The sequence below is a fragment of the Palaemon carinicauda genome, chromosome 1, assembly GCF_036898095.1.
Source record: "Palaemon carinicauda isolate YSFRI2023 chromosome 1, ASM3689809v2, whole genome shotgun sequence".
Lineage (NCBI taxonomy): Eukaryota > Metazoa > Arthropoda > Malacostraca > Decapoda > Palaemonidae > Palaemon > Palaemon carinicauda.
Window position 1 is genome coordinate 185,764,124 of NC_090725.1, and position 16,788 is coordinate 185,780,911.

A 16,788-nucleotide genomic window follows, 5' to 3' on the forward strand; every position below is an offset into this window, starting at 1 on the left:
TCCTGTGTACTTTTTGATTGAATTTCTATCAGGTCTTGAGCTTCTATCCAACTTTTGCATGACTACGTGGATTTTTCAATAGGTCTCCTCCTTCCTGCTTTTCTGACTATTGTAATTGTTCCTCAGCCCTTTTTGCCCCATTTCCAATCCAACTCACCCTATTTCCCTATAATGGACATCATATCTACACACAATACTGTACCACCATTCTTTATATAGTTCTCCCAACATTTACTGGTTGTGAACATCCTGGTGCAAAGAAGAGTATAGGCTTAGTGTAACTATTAAAAGTTTTTACTCTGCTAACCAGATATTCTAATTCAACCATATTAAAGCTTTCTTTACATTTCACCCGGAATGCAGTTACATTTCATCTAGCTCTAATTTAATTCTCCGCCCCAATTCAATGTGTCCCAATGAAAATTTAAATACTCTATCTCAAGAAAGATCTACCTATTTACCAAAACGAGAAAACTTACACCCGTGAAATATTTCTACATTGAGTAATAAACAAATCACAAAAATTACTTTAATAAACCAATACAAACACTGTCTCTCAACTTACCGTTATCGGAGATATCTAGCAGAGATAAACATCTAACACCGTGAATGCAGGATTCTAGAATTTGTGCTCCTGTTCCACCTAACTGGTTACTACTTAGATCGAGTTCAACCTCCGAGATATTTTCATTGCAAGCTAAACCTAACAATACATTCCTGAAAAAGAAATTTCTATTTAGAAAACATGTTTCAATCACAAAAAATTAATAAATTCATCAACATATCTACAAATGTCAACTGACATTTGACACATGGCTTTTGGTTGCTTTCTAGGGATAATGTGGCACTAAAATAAGTCAAACTTGTAAGTTAGAAGTTACATAGCACAAGATATTTAAAATAAGTCATGTTTGCTGGGATCAACTAATTACTTTTACACTAATCAAAAGACATTTATGGCATTAAAAATCATGTTATCTGAATTTTATATGAACATTCAATTAAATACCTGACAAGAAAAGATATATACTATGCTGAGAATACAGTTCAGTATGGGGTAGAAATAAGATTAAATTGAGTGGTACACTAATAGAAAATCAACTCGCAGAAAAATAATTCACAACAAATGGACAAATATGCATTTCATTTTAAATGGATATCAATTTTTCAACACAAAGCCATCACCTGAATTAGCCAATATCCATAGATCCTAGATCATTTCCAAATAAAAACCAGATCACCTGAGGGAATGAATGAATGAATGATTTGAAGTTCTCTGGCATCCTGACATCGAAGGTCATTGACGCCAATATCATTTTTTATAAATAAAGATTAAAAGAATATTCAATTAAAAGCAGAAAAGTAAATATGTTATAAAGTTAAATAGCATTAAGAAGACCTGCTTCTGAAATAAATTTAAAAATGCCACTGGCATTGTACGACACCTCATGTCCAAGAATCTTGGCAAGGATGAGCCTGCCATCTTCACCTCGAGCCTCAAACAGCTATCTATTCTTTCTGTGCTATAAGTGGGGCATTCGGTCAACAAAAGCCTCGCTGTCAAGGGTATCAAACAGTCGTTGCAATATGGTTGGTGTTGGCCAGCCAGCAGAAACTCGTGTGTCATCACAGTGTGACCAATGCGGAGACGACAAAGAGTAGTCTCCCATTTTTCGGGCATCCCATTATACCTCCAAGGGGATATAACAATCACAATTTCTCTCATCTTATTTTCGGTTAAAGTATCCCAATGCTTTTGCCAATTGCTAAAAATAGAATTCTTAATTTCTGGTAAAAAAAAAAAAAAAATCAATACAGAGAATGGGATACCTTCTTGGTAGCAACTCGGCTGCAGCACTCTTTGCCAGTGAATCTGCCTCTTCACTTCCAGACACACCTACGTGTGCCAGAACCCAGCAAAATCCAACTTTTATACCTTTTAGGCCAATAATTGAAAGCCACTCTAAAATCTTTAAAACTAAAGGGTTACTAGAATTAAAACCTTCTAAAGCTTGAAGGTCACTTCTTGAATCACTATAAATGGTAAAATTACGCTCATCTTTTAACGCTATTTTCTCAATAGCGGTTAGTATGCCATATAACTCAGCAGTAAATATGATATTGAAGATATTCAAGGAAGTGCACCTCTACAGTTAAAAGAACTACTATATACTCCAAATCCAACGCCAGCATCAGATTTCGAGCAATCAGTATATATAAAAGTTGATCCCCTGTGTTCTTCAACATGTTCCAAAAAAAGAGAACTAGCTTCTAATTCAGTCATGTTTTTTAACAGCAATAAAATATTTACAAAAAGATATCTCTGGTAATTTCCACGGAGGGGTTGATGATGTCTTAAATGGAAGCATATCACCTCTAATTATATCTAGACTGTTTAATAATTGTTTTACCCGAAAGCCATAAGGTTGAGGAAATTTTGGGTGCAACTCAAAGTATGTTGAGTGCCTTACAAGGCTAGCAGTCTGAAAGGCTAAAGAGTTAAGGAGTCTTTGTAACCTAAACCAATACCGAATAATGGAAGACCTTCGGAAATGGTCTAGAGGTAACAATCCAGTATCAACAAGGAGACTTGGGATAGGTGAGGTTCTAAACGCTCAAGTGGACAATCTAATACCAGCATGATGTATTGAATCTAATATCTTTAATCAGCTTGTTCTGGCTGAGGAGTATATTTCACACCCATAACTAATTTTTGAAAAAATTAAGGACTTGTATAAATTTGAAATAGTTTTACGGTCTGCGCCCATGATGTATGGGACATTACTTTTTAAAAATTCAGAGCCTCAAGACATTTAGCTTTCAACACTTTTAAGTGAGGAACCTGGGTAAGCCTAGAATCGAAAATCAATCCTAAAAATTTAGCTTCACCTACACATGGGATCCGTTGACCTTTCATGTATATATCTGGATCTGGATGTAATCCCCAGATACAACAGAAATGGACAATAGTAGTTTTGCTTGTTGAAAACTTGAACCTATTCATATTAGCCCACTGAATAATTTTGTCAATTGCGAGCTGTAGCTTTCTCTCAACCATTGACATTCTAGTTCCAGCAAATGATATGGAGAGATCATCAACAAATAGTGTTGAGAAAACATCCCGGGGTAAGACTGAGGATATCCCATTAATTGCTAGTGCAAACAGGGTTACACTCAGCACACTACCTTGAAGAACTCCCTCTTCCTGACATTTACTCTCTGACAGAGTTTCCCCCACTCTCACTTGAAAAATTCTATGTGAAAGAAATGACTGAATAAACAGAGGTAGCTCTCCTCTTAATCCAAATTCATGAATGGTTTCAAGTATACCATATCTCCATGTAGTATCATATGCCTTTTCAAGGTCAAAAAAGACTCACATGGTGCTGTTTGGAAGCAAGTTGTATCAACACATCAGTCGTTGAGTGCATTTTTCTGAATCCACACTGAATAGGTGATAAAATACCCTTCTTTTTTAAGTACCACATCAGTCTTGCATTGACCATCTTCTCCATGATTTTACATAAACAAGATGTCAATGCAATTGGTCAATAGTTTGATGCTAAAAACTTGTCCTCACAGGGTTTCAAAAAGGCTAAAATAATGCCTAGTTCCCAAACACTTGGATAACTATGATCATGCCATACTCTATTAATAATGCTTAAAATAAATAACTCTGTATTAAAATGAACATGTTTAATCATTACATATGGAATTCCATCGGTTCCAGGAGCTGTATCGTTACAATTAGCAAGTGGGGAATCAATTTCTCTTTCAGTAAAAGGATAATCATACGACTCTTCCCTTCCTGTTGCAGAATTTAAAATTTTCATTTCTTCAATGCTCCTATACTGGTGACCAGGAACTCCTTCACACTTGCATGATACATTTGAAAAATGATCAGCCACGGCATTACTGACATCATTTGCTTCAGTCACATAATGACCGTTCAATTTCACACAGGTGGTGGGTTAGGGGTAAATTTTCCGGCAATGTTTTTTATTTTCCTCCATACAGAAGATGGTGGTGTTCTACTGTTGACTGAGGAAACAAAAGATACCCAAGATTGGCGCCTAGCTTCTTTCATGGCACGACGGAACTGTGCTCTACACTTTTTGTATATAATTAAATTCTCGTCAGTACGGCGTCTGCGCAATCTAGTCAAGAGATTTTCCGGTGGCTTTGTGCAGGGCAGTTAATTCTGAAGACCACCACAGGACTGGTCGTCGTTTGAATAATCCTGTGGTTTTGGGATTCCTGCTGTATGGAGAGTTCCATTCAGTAGGTCTATGGCATCATAGATACTTTCAAACTGTTCAGTACACCCCTCAATTTCACTTAGCTCCCAAAATTTAACCCAGTCCGCCTAAGCCCAAAGGCTCCAACAGGGAAAAATAGCCCAGTGAGGAAAGGAAATAAGAAAATAAATACACTACCGGTATATAAGAAGTAATGTAATGCCGAGACTGAGCAGAGCTTTCCTTTCAAAAGAAAAGGTAAGACTTCCACGATTAGGGTATAGACACCCCATTTCCCAAACGCTAAAACCCCAAAATATCGCTTAATTTGCTTGGTAAACTGAGGTTGAGGACCTCATAAGGTAACCCAACATCTGTTTCAGTAGTGGTAGCAGACACTCTCAGTGCGGAGATACTGGATACTCTACAGGCACAAAGTCGTCAGGATCCCACTGTTTGATTGTAAATATTAGCATGTGGTTGGTGTAGTAAATCGAAGCAAGAAGAAAACTCCCTCGGTACATCTGTCAGCAGTAGAAGGCCCAGCAGGTAGCCACTCCTACCTCTTCTTCAATGCACTCGTGAAGAGCATCAACTCGGAAGAGGAAAAAAGATCTACCCTTTTGAGAAAGTTTGGATCTAGGATCCAACAATTCAGGTATTCTCTTGCTTCAATCCCCAAGGAATTTGCATTCCGGCAGGATCCTTGCCTTGAGACCCAAAGGCCTTCAGCTGCCACGAAGTGATTGCATGCCAAGGCAACTTTTAGGCACTAGAAGGTCTAATGAGGTCAAGTGACACTGCCACGGATGGGCTTGAAGAGAGCTTCGCATCAGTAACTGATGAGACACTTATCTGAATCTTGCAATTCTTATCTGCGACAGGAAACCTTTCCCTCGTGTCTATCCACATTTCAAGATATACCAAGCCCTGTTGGGTTCCAAAGAGGATTTCTCCACATTCACCACAACCCCAGAAAATGTCAAAAATCAAAAAGCAAGGCTCAATGTTGGAGAAAAGTATATCTTTCTGTGGAGAATGAAACTTAGGTACTTTCTAAAAGACGGATAGCAAATTTAACTGGTGAGCCAGCCTGGAGCCTCACAGTCTTGTGAGACCCTAGTGGCGAAGCACTGAGTAGCATGAGAGCTTAGCTCTAAAGCTCTGGCAAAAATTCGCACTGGAATTAAGATCAGGATCACGACTTTCCATTGGTTTGCAATAGTGATCGAGAGACACCACTGGCTCATGAATGAGAATCACCCCTGGTGTGCGCTAATTTCTATATCCATAGTAAAGAACAAAGGTTTGTATTTGTGTTGGAACATAACATTTTGGGGGGAGGTGCTGTGTGGTCTCAAAGGTCTTTCCTGGTAAAGGATAGATCAGAGAATGCAATAAGATGTAAATAAAAAGTAACATTGTCTGCCCTGCTCTAGGGCCACTGTATTAACCTGCAAGGCACGGATTCAGTGTGTATAGTGGAGACTTCGCAAGTTTAGGCTTATCTAAACTTGCCACAGCACCTCGGTAGCTGAAAGTTGTCTGCTATGAGTGACGTCATGTACGGTGTCCCAGAAAGGAATCATTCGCTCCAGTCCTCAGCATCTTACTTACATCACAACAAACCCACAACCACTATTCAAGATTTACGGTATATAACAATGCTTCACTCTCCTGCTCAAAGCTAGGGAGAAGGGAGGAATTTGGAGACTACACAGCACTTTCCCAATAATAAGTTTTTCCTTCGTCAAAACTCATTTTTTTGGATTTAAATGCTGTGTGGTCTCCAACAACTTAGTACCAGAGTAAACTTTTGCCCCTTCCACGTCAACAGTCTGTCACCAAGGCCAACCTACAATTCATGTGCATGTTCCCAAGAGTAAGACAAGAAACTAACAAGTTTGACTCTTACCTCACAAAGGTGACTGAAGAATACTGTCAGGTTAAAGGGCCTGGTGATTTGGCCCTGCCTTCCAGACTACCCCTGCAGGAGTCCTGAATACTCAAAGTACTATGCATGTATGTTGTACTGCTTTGATTTATTGCAGGTAGGTTTAATGAATACCCTATGCGCATACCAAACCATAAAACTCTGGGTATCCTGAAATTACCTATTAGCAAACAATACAATAATATTGTAAAGGCAATTTAATTACATCCCGATTTATAGGGAGGGAGACATGATCAGCTTTTAAATAAAAGGGAGGTCATCAGGTATGGATAGCCTCTGTTGAAAGGGGCTTGATGGTCTGGGTGTTTTTTAAAAACAGGCTACCTTCTGAAAACTTGGATCTCTGTAAATAAAATTTCAAGGTCAGTCCCAGACAGAGGTTGCTATCTACTGACTCAAGAGCAGAAATATAAATTGGATCTAATCTAAGAAGGGGTTTTGTTTGGCCATAAAATATAGTCCCAAAGAATCAAGACAATGGATATTGTAATGAATTCACAGCCCCTCCATAAGGCTGTCAGTTCAATGACTGACTCCTAAGTCTAGAGCTATAAAAGTTTAGCTTTTTGTAATAGATGAGTTATCACACCCAACCAAAAACTCAAGAACCTTAGCCAGTGACAAAGAAACAAAAGAAGTGGGTAGATGGTAAAAATAAAAATGGTGATCATATGAAACATGCCCAAGACGAGATCCACAACAAAGGCACGCGTGACAGAGACTGTTGAAAGAGAATTATATGACAATATAGCTGATGGCTGGGTCTTTCTCTCCTCAAAAATATAGACTAGTAAGGAAGCCAAGAACTCTGTATAAATGCCATCTACATCTTCCACCGAGAATGATACTATCTTGTAGATGAAGACCTTCTGCAGTTCATAAAAAAGCAACAATTATTGTGGGCAGAGAAAACTCTCTAAAATACAGGAGAGAAACAGAAGTGTGAAGGTTCTGGGTCAAAAAGGAGGAAGTGAGGGTGATTTGTTCCTCCTCTCCGATACAGCAGTGCATACCAAAGCAGCTGTATTCTTGGTCTCGGACACTGAAGCAGTGAATGCCAATGGCTGTAGGGCCAATGAGGTTCTATATAGGAGATGTTTATTTTAATGCTCTTACTGGTCTTAAAATATCTTATTTCCCCTTGTTTTCTTTCCTCACTGGATTAATTTCCCTATGGAAGCCCCTGGGCTTATAGCATCCTGCTTTTCCAACTTGGGTTGTAGCTTACTAATTAATAATAATAATACATACATACATATACCAAGGCACTTCCCCCAATTTTGGGGGGTAGCCAACATCAAACAAATGAAACAGAAAAGGGGACCTCTCCTCTCTACGTTTCTCCCAGCCTGACAAGGGACTCAACTGAGTTTGGCTGGTACTGCTAGGGTGCCACAACCCACCCTCCCTCGTTATCCACCACAGATGAAGCTTCATAACGCTGAATCCCCTACTGCTGCTACCTCCACGGTCATCCAAGGCACCGGAGGAAGCAGCTGGGCCTACCGGAACTGCGTCACAATCACTCGCCATTCATTCCTATTTCTAGCACGCACTCTTGCCTCTCTCACATCTATCCTCCTATCACCCAGAGCTTCCTTCACTCCATCCATCCACCCAAACCTTGGCCTTCCTCTTGTACTTCTCCCATCAACTCTTGCATTCATCACCTTCTTTAGCAGACAGCCATTTTCCATTCTCTTAACATGGCCAAACCATCTCAACACATTCATATCCACTCTAGCTGCTAACTAGTTTCTTACGCCCGTTTCCACCATCACTACTTCGTTCCTAACCCTATCTACTCGAGATACACCAGCCATACTCCTCACACACTTCATCTCAAACACATTCAATTTCTGTCTCTCCGTAACTTTCATTCCCCACAACTATGATCCATACATCACAGTTGGTACCATCACTTTCTCAAACAGAACTCTCTATACACTCATGCCCAACCCTCTATTTTTTACTACTCCCTTAACTGCCCCCAACACTTTGCATCCTTTCATTCACTTTCTGATGTACAGCTGCTTCCACTCCACCATTTGCTGCAACAACAAACCCCAAGTACTTAAACTGATCCACCTCCTCAAGTAAATCTCCATTCAACATGACATTCAACCTCACACCACCTTCCCTTCTCTAACATCTCATAACCTTACTCTTACCCACATTAACTCTCAACTTCCTTCTCTCACACGCCCTTCCAAATTCTGTCACTTACTGGCCAAGCTTCTCTTCTGCGTCTGCAACCAGTACAGTATCATCCACAAACAACAACTGATTTACCTCCCATTCATGGTCATTCTCGTCTACCAGTTTCAATCCTCGTCCAAGCACTCAAGCATTCCCCTCTCTCACCACTCCAACAAATTAATATTAATAATAATAATAATAATAATAATAATAATAATAATAATAATAATAATAATAATAATACATATACCAAGTCACCTCCCCCAATTTTGGGGGGTAGCCGACATCAAACAAATGAAAAAGAAAAGGGGACCTCTCCTCTCTACGTTTCTACCAGCCTGACAAGGGACTCAACTGAGTTTGGCTGGTACTGCTAGGGTGCCACAACCCACCCTCCCTCGTTATCCACCACAGATGAAGCTTCATAACGCTGAATCCCCTACTGCTGCTACCTCCGCGGTCATCCAAGGCACCGGAGGAAGCAGCTGGGCCTACCGGAATTGCGTCACAATCGCTCGCCATTCATTCCTATTTCTAGCACGCTCTCATGACTCTCTCACATCTATCCTCCTATCACCCAGAGCTTCCTTCACTCCATCCATCCACCCAAACCTTGGCCTTCCTCTTGTACTTCTCCCATCAACTCTTGCATTCATCACCTTCTTTAGCAGACAGCCATTTTCCATTCTCTCAACATGGCCAAACCACCAACACATTCATATCCACTCTAGCTGCTAACTAGTTTCTTACGCCCGTTCCCACCATCACTACTTCGTTCCTAACCCTATCTACTCGAGATACACCAGCCATACTCCTCACACACTTCTCAAACACATTATATTTCTGTCTCTCCATCACTTTCATTCCCCACAACTCCGATCCATACATCACAGTTGGTACCATCACTTTCTCATACAGAACTCTCTATACACTCATGCCCAACCCTTTATCTTTTACTACTCCCTTAACTGCCCCCAACACTTGGCAACCTTCATTCACTCACTGACGTACATCGGCTTCCACTCCACCATTTGCTGCAACAACAGACCCCAAGTACTTAAACTGATCCACCTCCTCAAGTAAATCTCCATTCAACATGACATTCAACCTCACACCAACTTCCCTTCTCTAACATCTCATAACCTTACTCTTACCCACATTAACTCTAAACTTCCTTCTCTCACACACCCTTCCAAATTCTGTCACTTACTGGCCAAGCTTCTCTTCTGCGTCTGCAACCAGTACAGTATCATCCACAAACAACAACTGATTTACCTCCCATTCATAGTCATTCTCGCCTACCAGTTTCAATCCTCGTCCAAGCACTCAAGCATTCACCTCTCTCACCACTCCAACATACAAGTTAAACAGCCACGGCAACATCACACATCCTTGTCTCAAGCCCCACTCTCACTGGAAACCAATCTCCATCTCTATGATGTCTCACAGGATTATAATAATAATGATAATAATATTAGCACAGCTGTCATTGAAAAGGCCTGAAGGATATTCAAAGCCTAGAAAATCAAACTTTGTCAGAGGAACAAGCAGATCAATGACCATTTGTTCAAATCTAATTACGAGCATATCTTGCCACTGGTTAAGAGTTCACAATAGGAGCTATCTACAGTGGTACCTCTACATACGAATTTAATTCGTTCCACAACCGACTTCGGATGTAGAAAATGTTCGGATGTAGAAACGAATTTTCCCATAAGAATACATGGTAATTCATTTAATTCGTTCCTCAGCCTAAAAACCCATAATAAATCCTTAATAAATGGCTACACATAATTACACATAACAATAACATAACTGCATAATATGAAAGAAGCATGTAAAAAAGATAATTATAGAGAAATAATAAATAAAAAATGTGTTTTATTGCCACTTTACCTTAGAGACAGGCCAACGCAGGTGTAGGATTTGCTAAGCCAGGAGGAGACGGACGATCGGCGAGAAGGTAGACATGGTGTCAACATGTTCTTTAAATAAATACACACACACACACACACACACTCACACACACACTCTCTCTCTCTCTCTCTCTCTCTCTCTCTCTCTCTCTCTCTCTCTCTCTCGAGGTAAAGGGAAGTGAACCGTAACCAGAAAGAAGGATCCAATATAGTACAGTCTGGCCAGTCAAAGGACCACATAACTCTCTAGTGGTAGTATCTCATCTGTATGAATAACCATGGTAACCGAGGGAAAGACCAACGGCACAGATCTGTTCAAGCAACTGGCATCAGCCATGACCTGAGAATTCTTTTAAAGAAACCTGCTTACACGGACTTGAAGAGTCTTGTAGGAGTGTCATCATTCATTAATGGTTCCAGCTACAGTATTGGCTTGGCTGTAAAGCCTGACATGGCTCACAAGCTTGAACTGTGCTGGCAACGTCAGAGTTCATGCTAATCCAGAAAATGCTTACATTGCACAAAATTTGGTAGCTTCCACATCTCTCTAACTGTCGTGTAGATAAGATAGGGAGCAACAGAGGAGGGCCGCAGGAACTACATATTTTGTCCCATACATGTTGAGGTCGCCGTCACTGTCAAGAGGATCCCATAGTTTCCAGTAGGGGAGCAAATTGTGAAGGTCGTATCTACTAAAGGGGAATCCTGGGGTGAAGCAGTTGAAGAGATGAAAATAGGTAGGGTCCACTCTTGCTGTGGTTCAAAGACTCGGAAAACTTTTATCAGTATCTTTAGCTTGAGTATTCTCTTAGGGTGATGGCATTTCCAGCCATGATGGTTCATGGCAGCAGAAGCAACACCTAATATTTCATCCTCTTGTGTGAGTTGCCTGACTAGAGCATGTGATAGGGAATCAGGTATGCTGATTAACTTGCTAGTATGCCACACATAGGTAAAATCTTTCAGCACTGGAGGCAGGGATTCTCAATTGCATCCCGCAAGTAATGGTTTAAGATAATTATTTGAGAGCATTGATCCATCATTATCATTAAGTTCTGTATACCTGCCAGATACACCCTACATTTAGACATTGCCCATAATTCTCAGCGTCTGTGAGAAACCGATAGCCACACAGAACTAAGACGTAGGGGTCATCTACCAAAATCCTGCAGGAGAGAATATCCAAGGCCATAAAGATGTGAAGAATCTGTCAGGAGGACACTGGGTGGGTTGAGACAAAGGGGCTAGGAATAAATGAATGGATGAGCACCAACTCGACACATCAAAAAGTCTCTTCATAGTCCAGATTCCAAACGAATGTTCTCTTGGCACTCATCAGGAGTATAGGGGCCACATTATAATAGAAACATCAGGGGTAAACTTTGCCAACTGGTTGACCAGGCCCATGATTGATCCATAACGAGTCAGGTTGGCTGAGGTTAAGAAATCCTTGATGGCACCGACTTTCTCTTCATCAGCCATAATGCCTTCTCCTGAAAGTGGACCTACAGAGAGTTAAGGTAGGCAGGCAACCACAAACATGTCTTTGTTAAGTGATCCCACATTTATAGGACCAGGTGAGCACATTGTAGATATGGTGATCATGTACAAGGTTATGTCATTGATGACTTTTGACACAAGTTTTCTTATTCCCTGAAGGGCCATATTGCTTCAAAGACAGAACACATCACCAGTAGCTGTGAAGTCAATCGGTCCTTTACATCGTGTAAACCAACCGCATGACATAAAGCAGGTAGTCAGACATTGCTACTTTTCTGCAAGTTCCAATTGCCAGTACCCTTAGAGGGCATCTGTTGTGGTAAAATAGGGAGCCACTACAAATAGTGGCAAAAGGTGGGCTGGGCAGGAAACTCTGCTATTAGCTTGAAGGGGTCAACAATAATGCACATTTCTGGGCCATTCCTGGCGATGACAACCTGGGGATGGCACCAAACTGAAGGGTCATCACCAGCAGGCTAGTTATTCCCTGTGCTACCATGCAGTAAAGTTTTTCCTTGACCTGGTTCTGTAAGGCAAAAGGAATTTGTCTTAGAGTATAGATGGCAAAACATACTTCATCATCCTTAAGATGAATCCTTAAGATGAATCCTCGTAAGAGGACCTGCCATAGTTTTCCTTATAAGAGGTTTTGAAAAGAGCTGACTTCAAATCTTCTCTGGAGATTAACATATCTTTAAATTCACAAAGGATATATTTCTTGGTGATGGCAGAGATGGGTAGCTCCTTACATCTGTAAATATGTTCAATTCAAAAAATGTGCTTATGGAAGTCTGAAGATATTTTAGCCACCTCTTGACAATGATCATGGGGCGAGCGAAAACTCAAGACTTTCAGGGACTTGAATCCTAGTAGAACAGGATTACTTGACTAGGGTGAGAGCAGCCTGTTGTGTATCCATCCTCCATGACTGATGATGTTGGCGAAGGAGGTTTCATGCTGTTACTATACATAATAATACCCAAACTTTCCAGGTGTCACTGGCCTATGTATTAGGACCAAACCATAATGATAAGCACAACACTAGCATAAAAAACTGGAGTCAAAACTGACTTACAAGATGGCGTCGTTCCGCTTGTCTTGTTTTCTTATTCCCTTTATAGGCAGAGATGCAGTACAGCTGGCTGGATGGAGTATGCATGGCAGACTTAGCACTCTTGGTTATTTCATATAACTGATAGGTGGGAATAATGTCCTATACTGAAGAGATAGTGTCCAATGAAGTTAGCTTCTGAACTATTCTGCATCTCAGACACACATCAGGATAATCCATTTTCAAAAGGGTCTCCTCACATATTGAAGAAATTCCCAGGCCATAAAAGTCCAACATAGAAGTCTACAAAAAAACTCTCCTTCCAGCTGTTTGCAACCGAGCAATTCCCTGCTGCGGAAGCTCTTTATGTGGGACTGTGGAGAATCCAGAATTTCACCAACAGCCTTGTCGGTCAAGAGAAATTTGTGAGGTGTGCTCTAACACATTGAACTTCAAGGATCCAGCACGTCATCATCTGGATCACCTACTTTTCTCTAAAAACTTAGAAAGACCAACTATGATGGCCTAATTCTCCCACCTCTCCATTCCCTAAATATTTTGGAACAGTGGGAGAGTTTGGGCTTTTTTTTCTGAGATGGAGGAAGAGGCAGCTGATTGGGAGCTGGAAAGATGATTTGGAGGCTCCAACTGCCCAATCAGGTGTGGGGTTATCAAAATTGAAGGGGTTATAGATGGATAAGAAAACCTGGACTAGGGCTGTAAATTTGGCATTTTCCTCCTCCTTACAAGGTCTCTCCTCCTGTCTGCATAATTTCTTTTCTTTTGTTTTCTTCCTCCTGCATTCTTTGTTCTCTTCTTTCTTCATCTTCCCTGAATATTCTCTCTTCATCATATAGGCAAAATTTCTCTAAATACCTTACGAGCTGGAGTATATCCGCGCTTGTCAATGATGAGGGTGGATGGGGTTGGGAGTGGCAGTAAGGGGTGGAAAGCAGGCTTTATCTGCACCCACAATGATCCCAGTGTGGAAGAGTATATCCACAAGGCTGGCTCCTCCCACTCTTATCAATCTTTCTTGATAGGCTAACAAAGTCAAATAGTGGATCTATAAACACTAGGTAAAATATAATTATTTTCTTAAAATACACCTTTTATCAAAAGATTTTTACACCAAGTATGTGCATGCATTCGTTCATGTGAGTGGTTGATGCCTGAGTCTTCGTAGGGCAGGTAGCGGAAGAGTTGCTCATCCTTTATGTTGTATCTTGTGATGTCACTCAAGTAAGGCAATACCGAGAGCATGCATGTAATTCTGAGCTCTTGCTAGGGCAAGTAAAATATAGGCTTGAGCTATGAAAATGAGCAACAAGGGACACCCACATAATAAAAAGATCACTACTCAAAACTTTATAGATCGTTGTATACAGTATACACATTTGCAGGCGAATCACAGAAAATCCCAATGATGATGGTGTCGTCCCTTCCTAAAAACATTTCAAAAATGCTTTCAAACTTGTCACTGTATCATGTATGTTGGGATAGTGCCCATTTGAGGTTCTACTGAAGGATAGGACAGAAGGAAACACTAACTTTCTAAATGTAGGTTATTGTTGACTTACAACTAGGGGCTTATCAACAGAGAGGTTATAAACCCGGTGGTTTCCAGGCAATAGCCTGATACGAAGAGATTGCTTATTACAGTGACACAATGTTGACAAGTCAGTGATATACATAATTAATACCATATTGCAGGGGGCAGATATGAATCATATGTATAGGTATTCATATTTTTTCATGAACTTGTATACGGATTAAGTTATAACTTCCCATCTATGATATCCCTTTCATGTACCTACAATCTTCACACTTTAATTATCCAAAGATCCTTCAGATAAGTCTGAATGTCAAAGTGTTTCAAAGATTTTGTTCATAAGGCCAATACTATAATGTAAACTTCTATTTACATCAAATAGAAATATTCATTGAAAACAAGATACTAAAAATTTTGCTTGAATGCTTTAGATATGGAATTAAAATTATGAATAACTTTGCATATAGATCAACACATTCATATCTGAAAGCAACAGTATTTTAGTGCTAAAGATAAAACACCCAATTCAGACATTAAAATACTGTATAGGTCTTAACAGATTAAAAAACCCGTCAATATAAACTTGCCCTTCAAATCTTAAAATAACATACACTTTAACTTGTAACATTTGTCTAAGAGGCAATAACTTACCAAACCTCATGATTTACTGGGGTATCAAGAAATTTAAAAAACAAAAAACTAAATAGTGAACCCTCGTTTATCGCGGTAGATAGGTTCCAGACGCAGGCGCGATAGGTGAAAATCCGCGAAGTAGTGACAGCATATTTACCTATTTATTTAACATGTATATTCGGACTTTTAAAACCTTCCCTTGTACGTAGTACTGTTAACAAACCACCCTTTAATGTACAGAACACTTAATGCATGTACTACAGCACCCTAAACTAAAACAGGCACAAATATTAAAGGCGATTTTATATCATGTGTTTCCTAAACACCTAAAAAGCACGATAAAAAATGGCAACCAATGTTTTGTTTACGTTCATCTCTGATCATAATGAAGAAACAAACTCATTTAGTGTACACATATATGTATAGGTTAGTTTTTGCATCGATTATATTAATTATACAGTACTGTATGTTGATTTTTTTATTACCAATGTTTTAGTTTACGTATTTTTCTTAGGACTTCCAAATGAAATCTTTTTCTTTATGACGCCGCCTGAAACGACGGCGTGTACGCTCAGTAAACAACCACGCTCAGAACAAACAAGGCATTTAACGCGCATGATGATAGTGATAAATAATGATACAGTACATACAGTATTTACAGTAAAAGCATTTACAAAATATGTTACCTTACAAATATAAATTATACAGTACTTGTACGTAGCAAAACAGGAAAACAATTTGAGAGAGAGAGAGAGAGAGAGAGAGAGAGAGAGAGAGAGAGAGAGAGAGAGAGAGAGAGAGAGAGAGAGAGAGAGAGATTGTTTTACGTACAAATGTAAATTTTAAACAAAAAAAATATGATAGGTTACAACATGTAGACTTTTAAAACCTTCCCTTTAACTTAATGCATACGTACGTACATTACTAAACTATAAAACAGGTTAAAGTAAAAAATAAAGATTGTTACTGTACTCACCACGAAAGAAGTTCAAGAAAAACTTGAATGACGATGGCGATGAATTTGCTGCACAGTAGAAATGATGATGATGAAGCTGATGATGTGTTCTACTGTGCAGTCAATGATAGTATTTTACGTCTCTTCAGACGGAGGTGTCTTTTCCTGGGACACCTCTTCAACTTCTTCCTGGGAAACTTCTTCAATTTCTTCCGAAGGCGTACTAGCAGGAGGAACTGGCTCTTTTTTGCGAGGCTGGAAGAACATTGTGATCGGAAGTTGTTGCCGCTGCTTCTTTTTTCGATCCAAGAGCATCCTGTAGGGAGTCATGATGTCATCGACCTTATTTGAGAATTGCATCGAGCGAACCATATCCTCGTCCCACTCTTGTAACATTTCTTTCGCCTCCTTCATATGGTTGCAGAACTTGGCAAGCCGTTCTAATGTTAAGCCCGTTTCTTCGACATTTTCTTGGCTCTCTTCCTGGGTACCCTCACTCTCTTCCTCACTTGCCGATTTCGTCAGGTCTTCGAGGTCTGCGTCAGTTAGGGGCTGGGAATGGCAGTCCAACAACTCGTCGACGTCTTCAGTCGTCATGTCGCCAAACCCGTCACCTCCAATTATGGCAGCCAACTGCACAGATTTGCGTATTGCAGTGTTGGATTTCCGACGGAGTAAATCCCTTGTCGTCGTAAACAATATCGGGCCACAGCTTCTTCCAGCTCGCATTCACGGTTGCAGGTTTCATCTCTTGAAGTGCCTTTTGAATATTCTGCAGGCACGTGGCTAT

The 16,788-nt window shown here is 40.1% G+C and overlaps 1 protein-coding gene across 22 annotated transcripts in view; it reads right to left on the bottom strand.

Annotated features, from left to right (window-relative positions):
* LOC137652986 (F-actin-uncapping protein LRRC16A-like) overlaps positions 1-16,788 on the bottom strand; it is a 702,357-nt gene that overhangs the window by 415,481 nt on the left and 270,088 nt on the right. For all 22 annotated transcript variants that reach the window (XM_068386421.1, XM_068386468.1, XM_068386477.1 and 19 more), the window contains one exon: positions 566-717. In XM_068386421.1, coding sequence (XP_068242522.1) covers positions 566-717 — 152 coding nt within the window. The remainder of the gene's footprint in view (positions 1-565; positions 718-16,788) is intronic.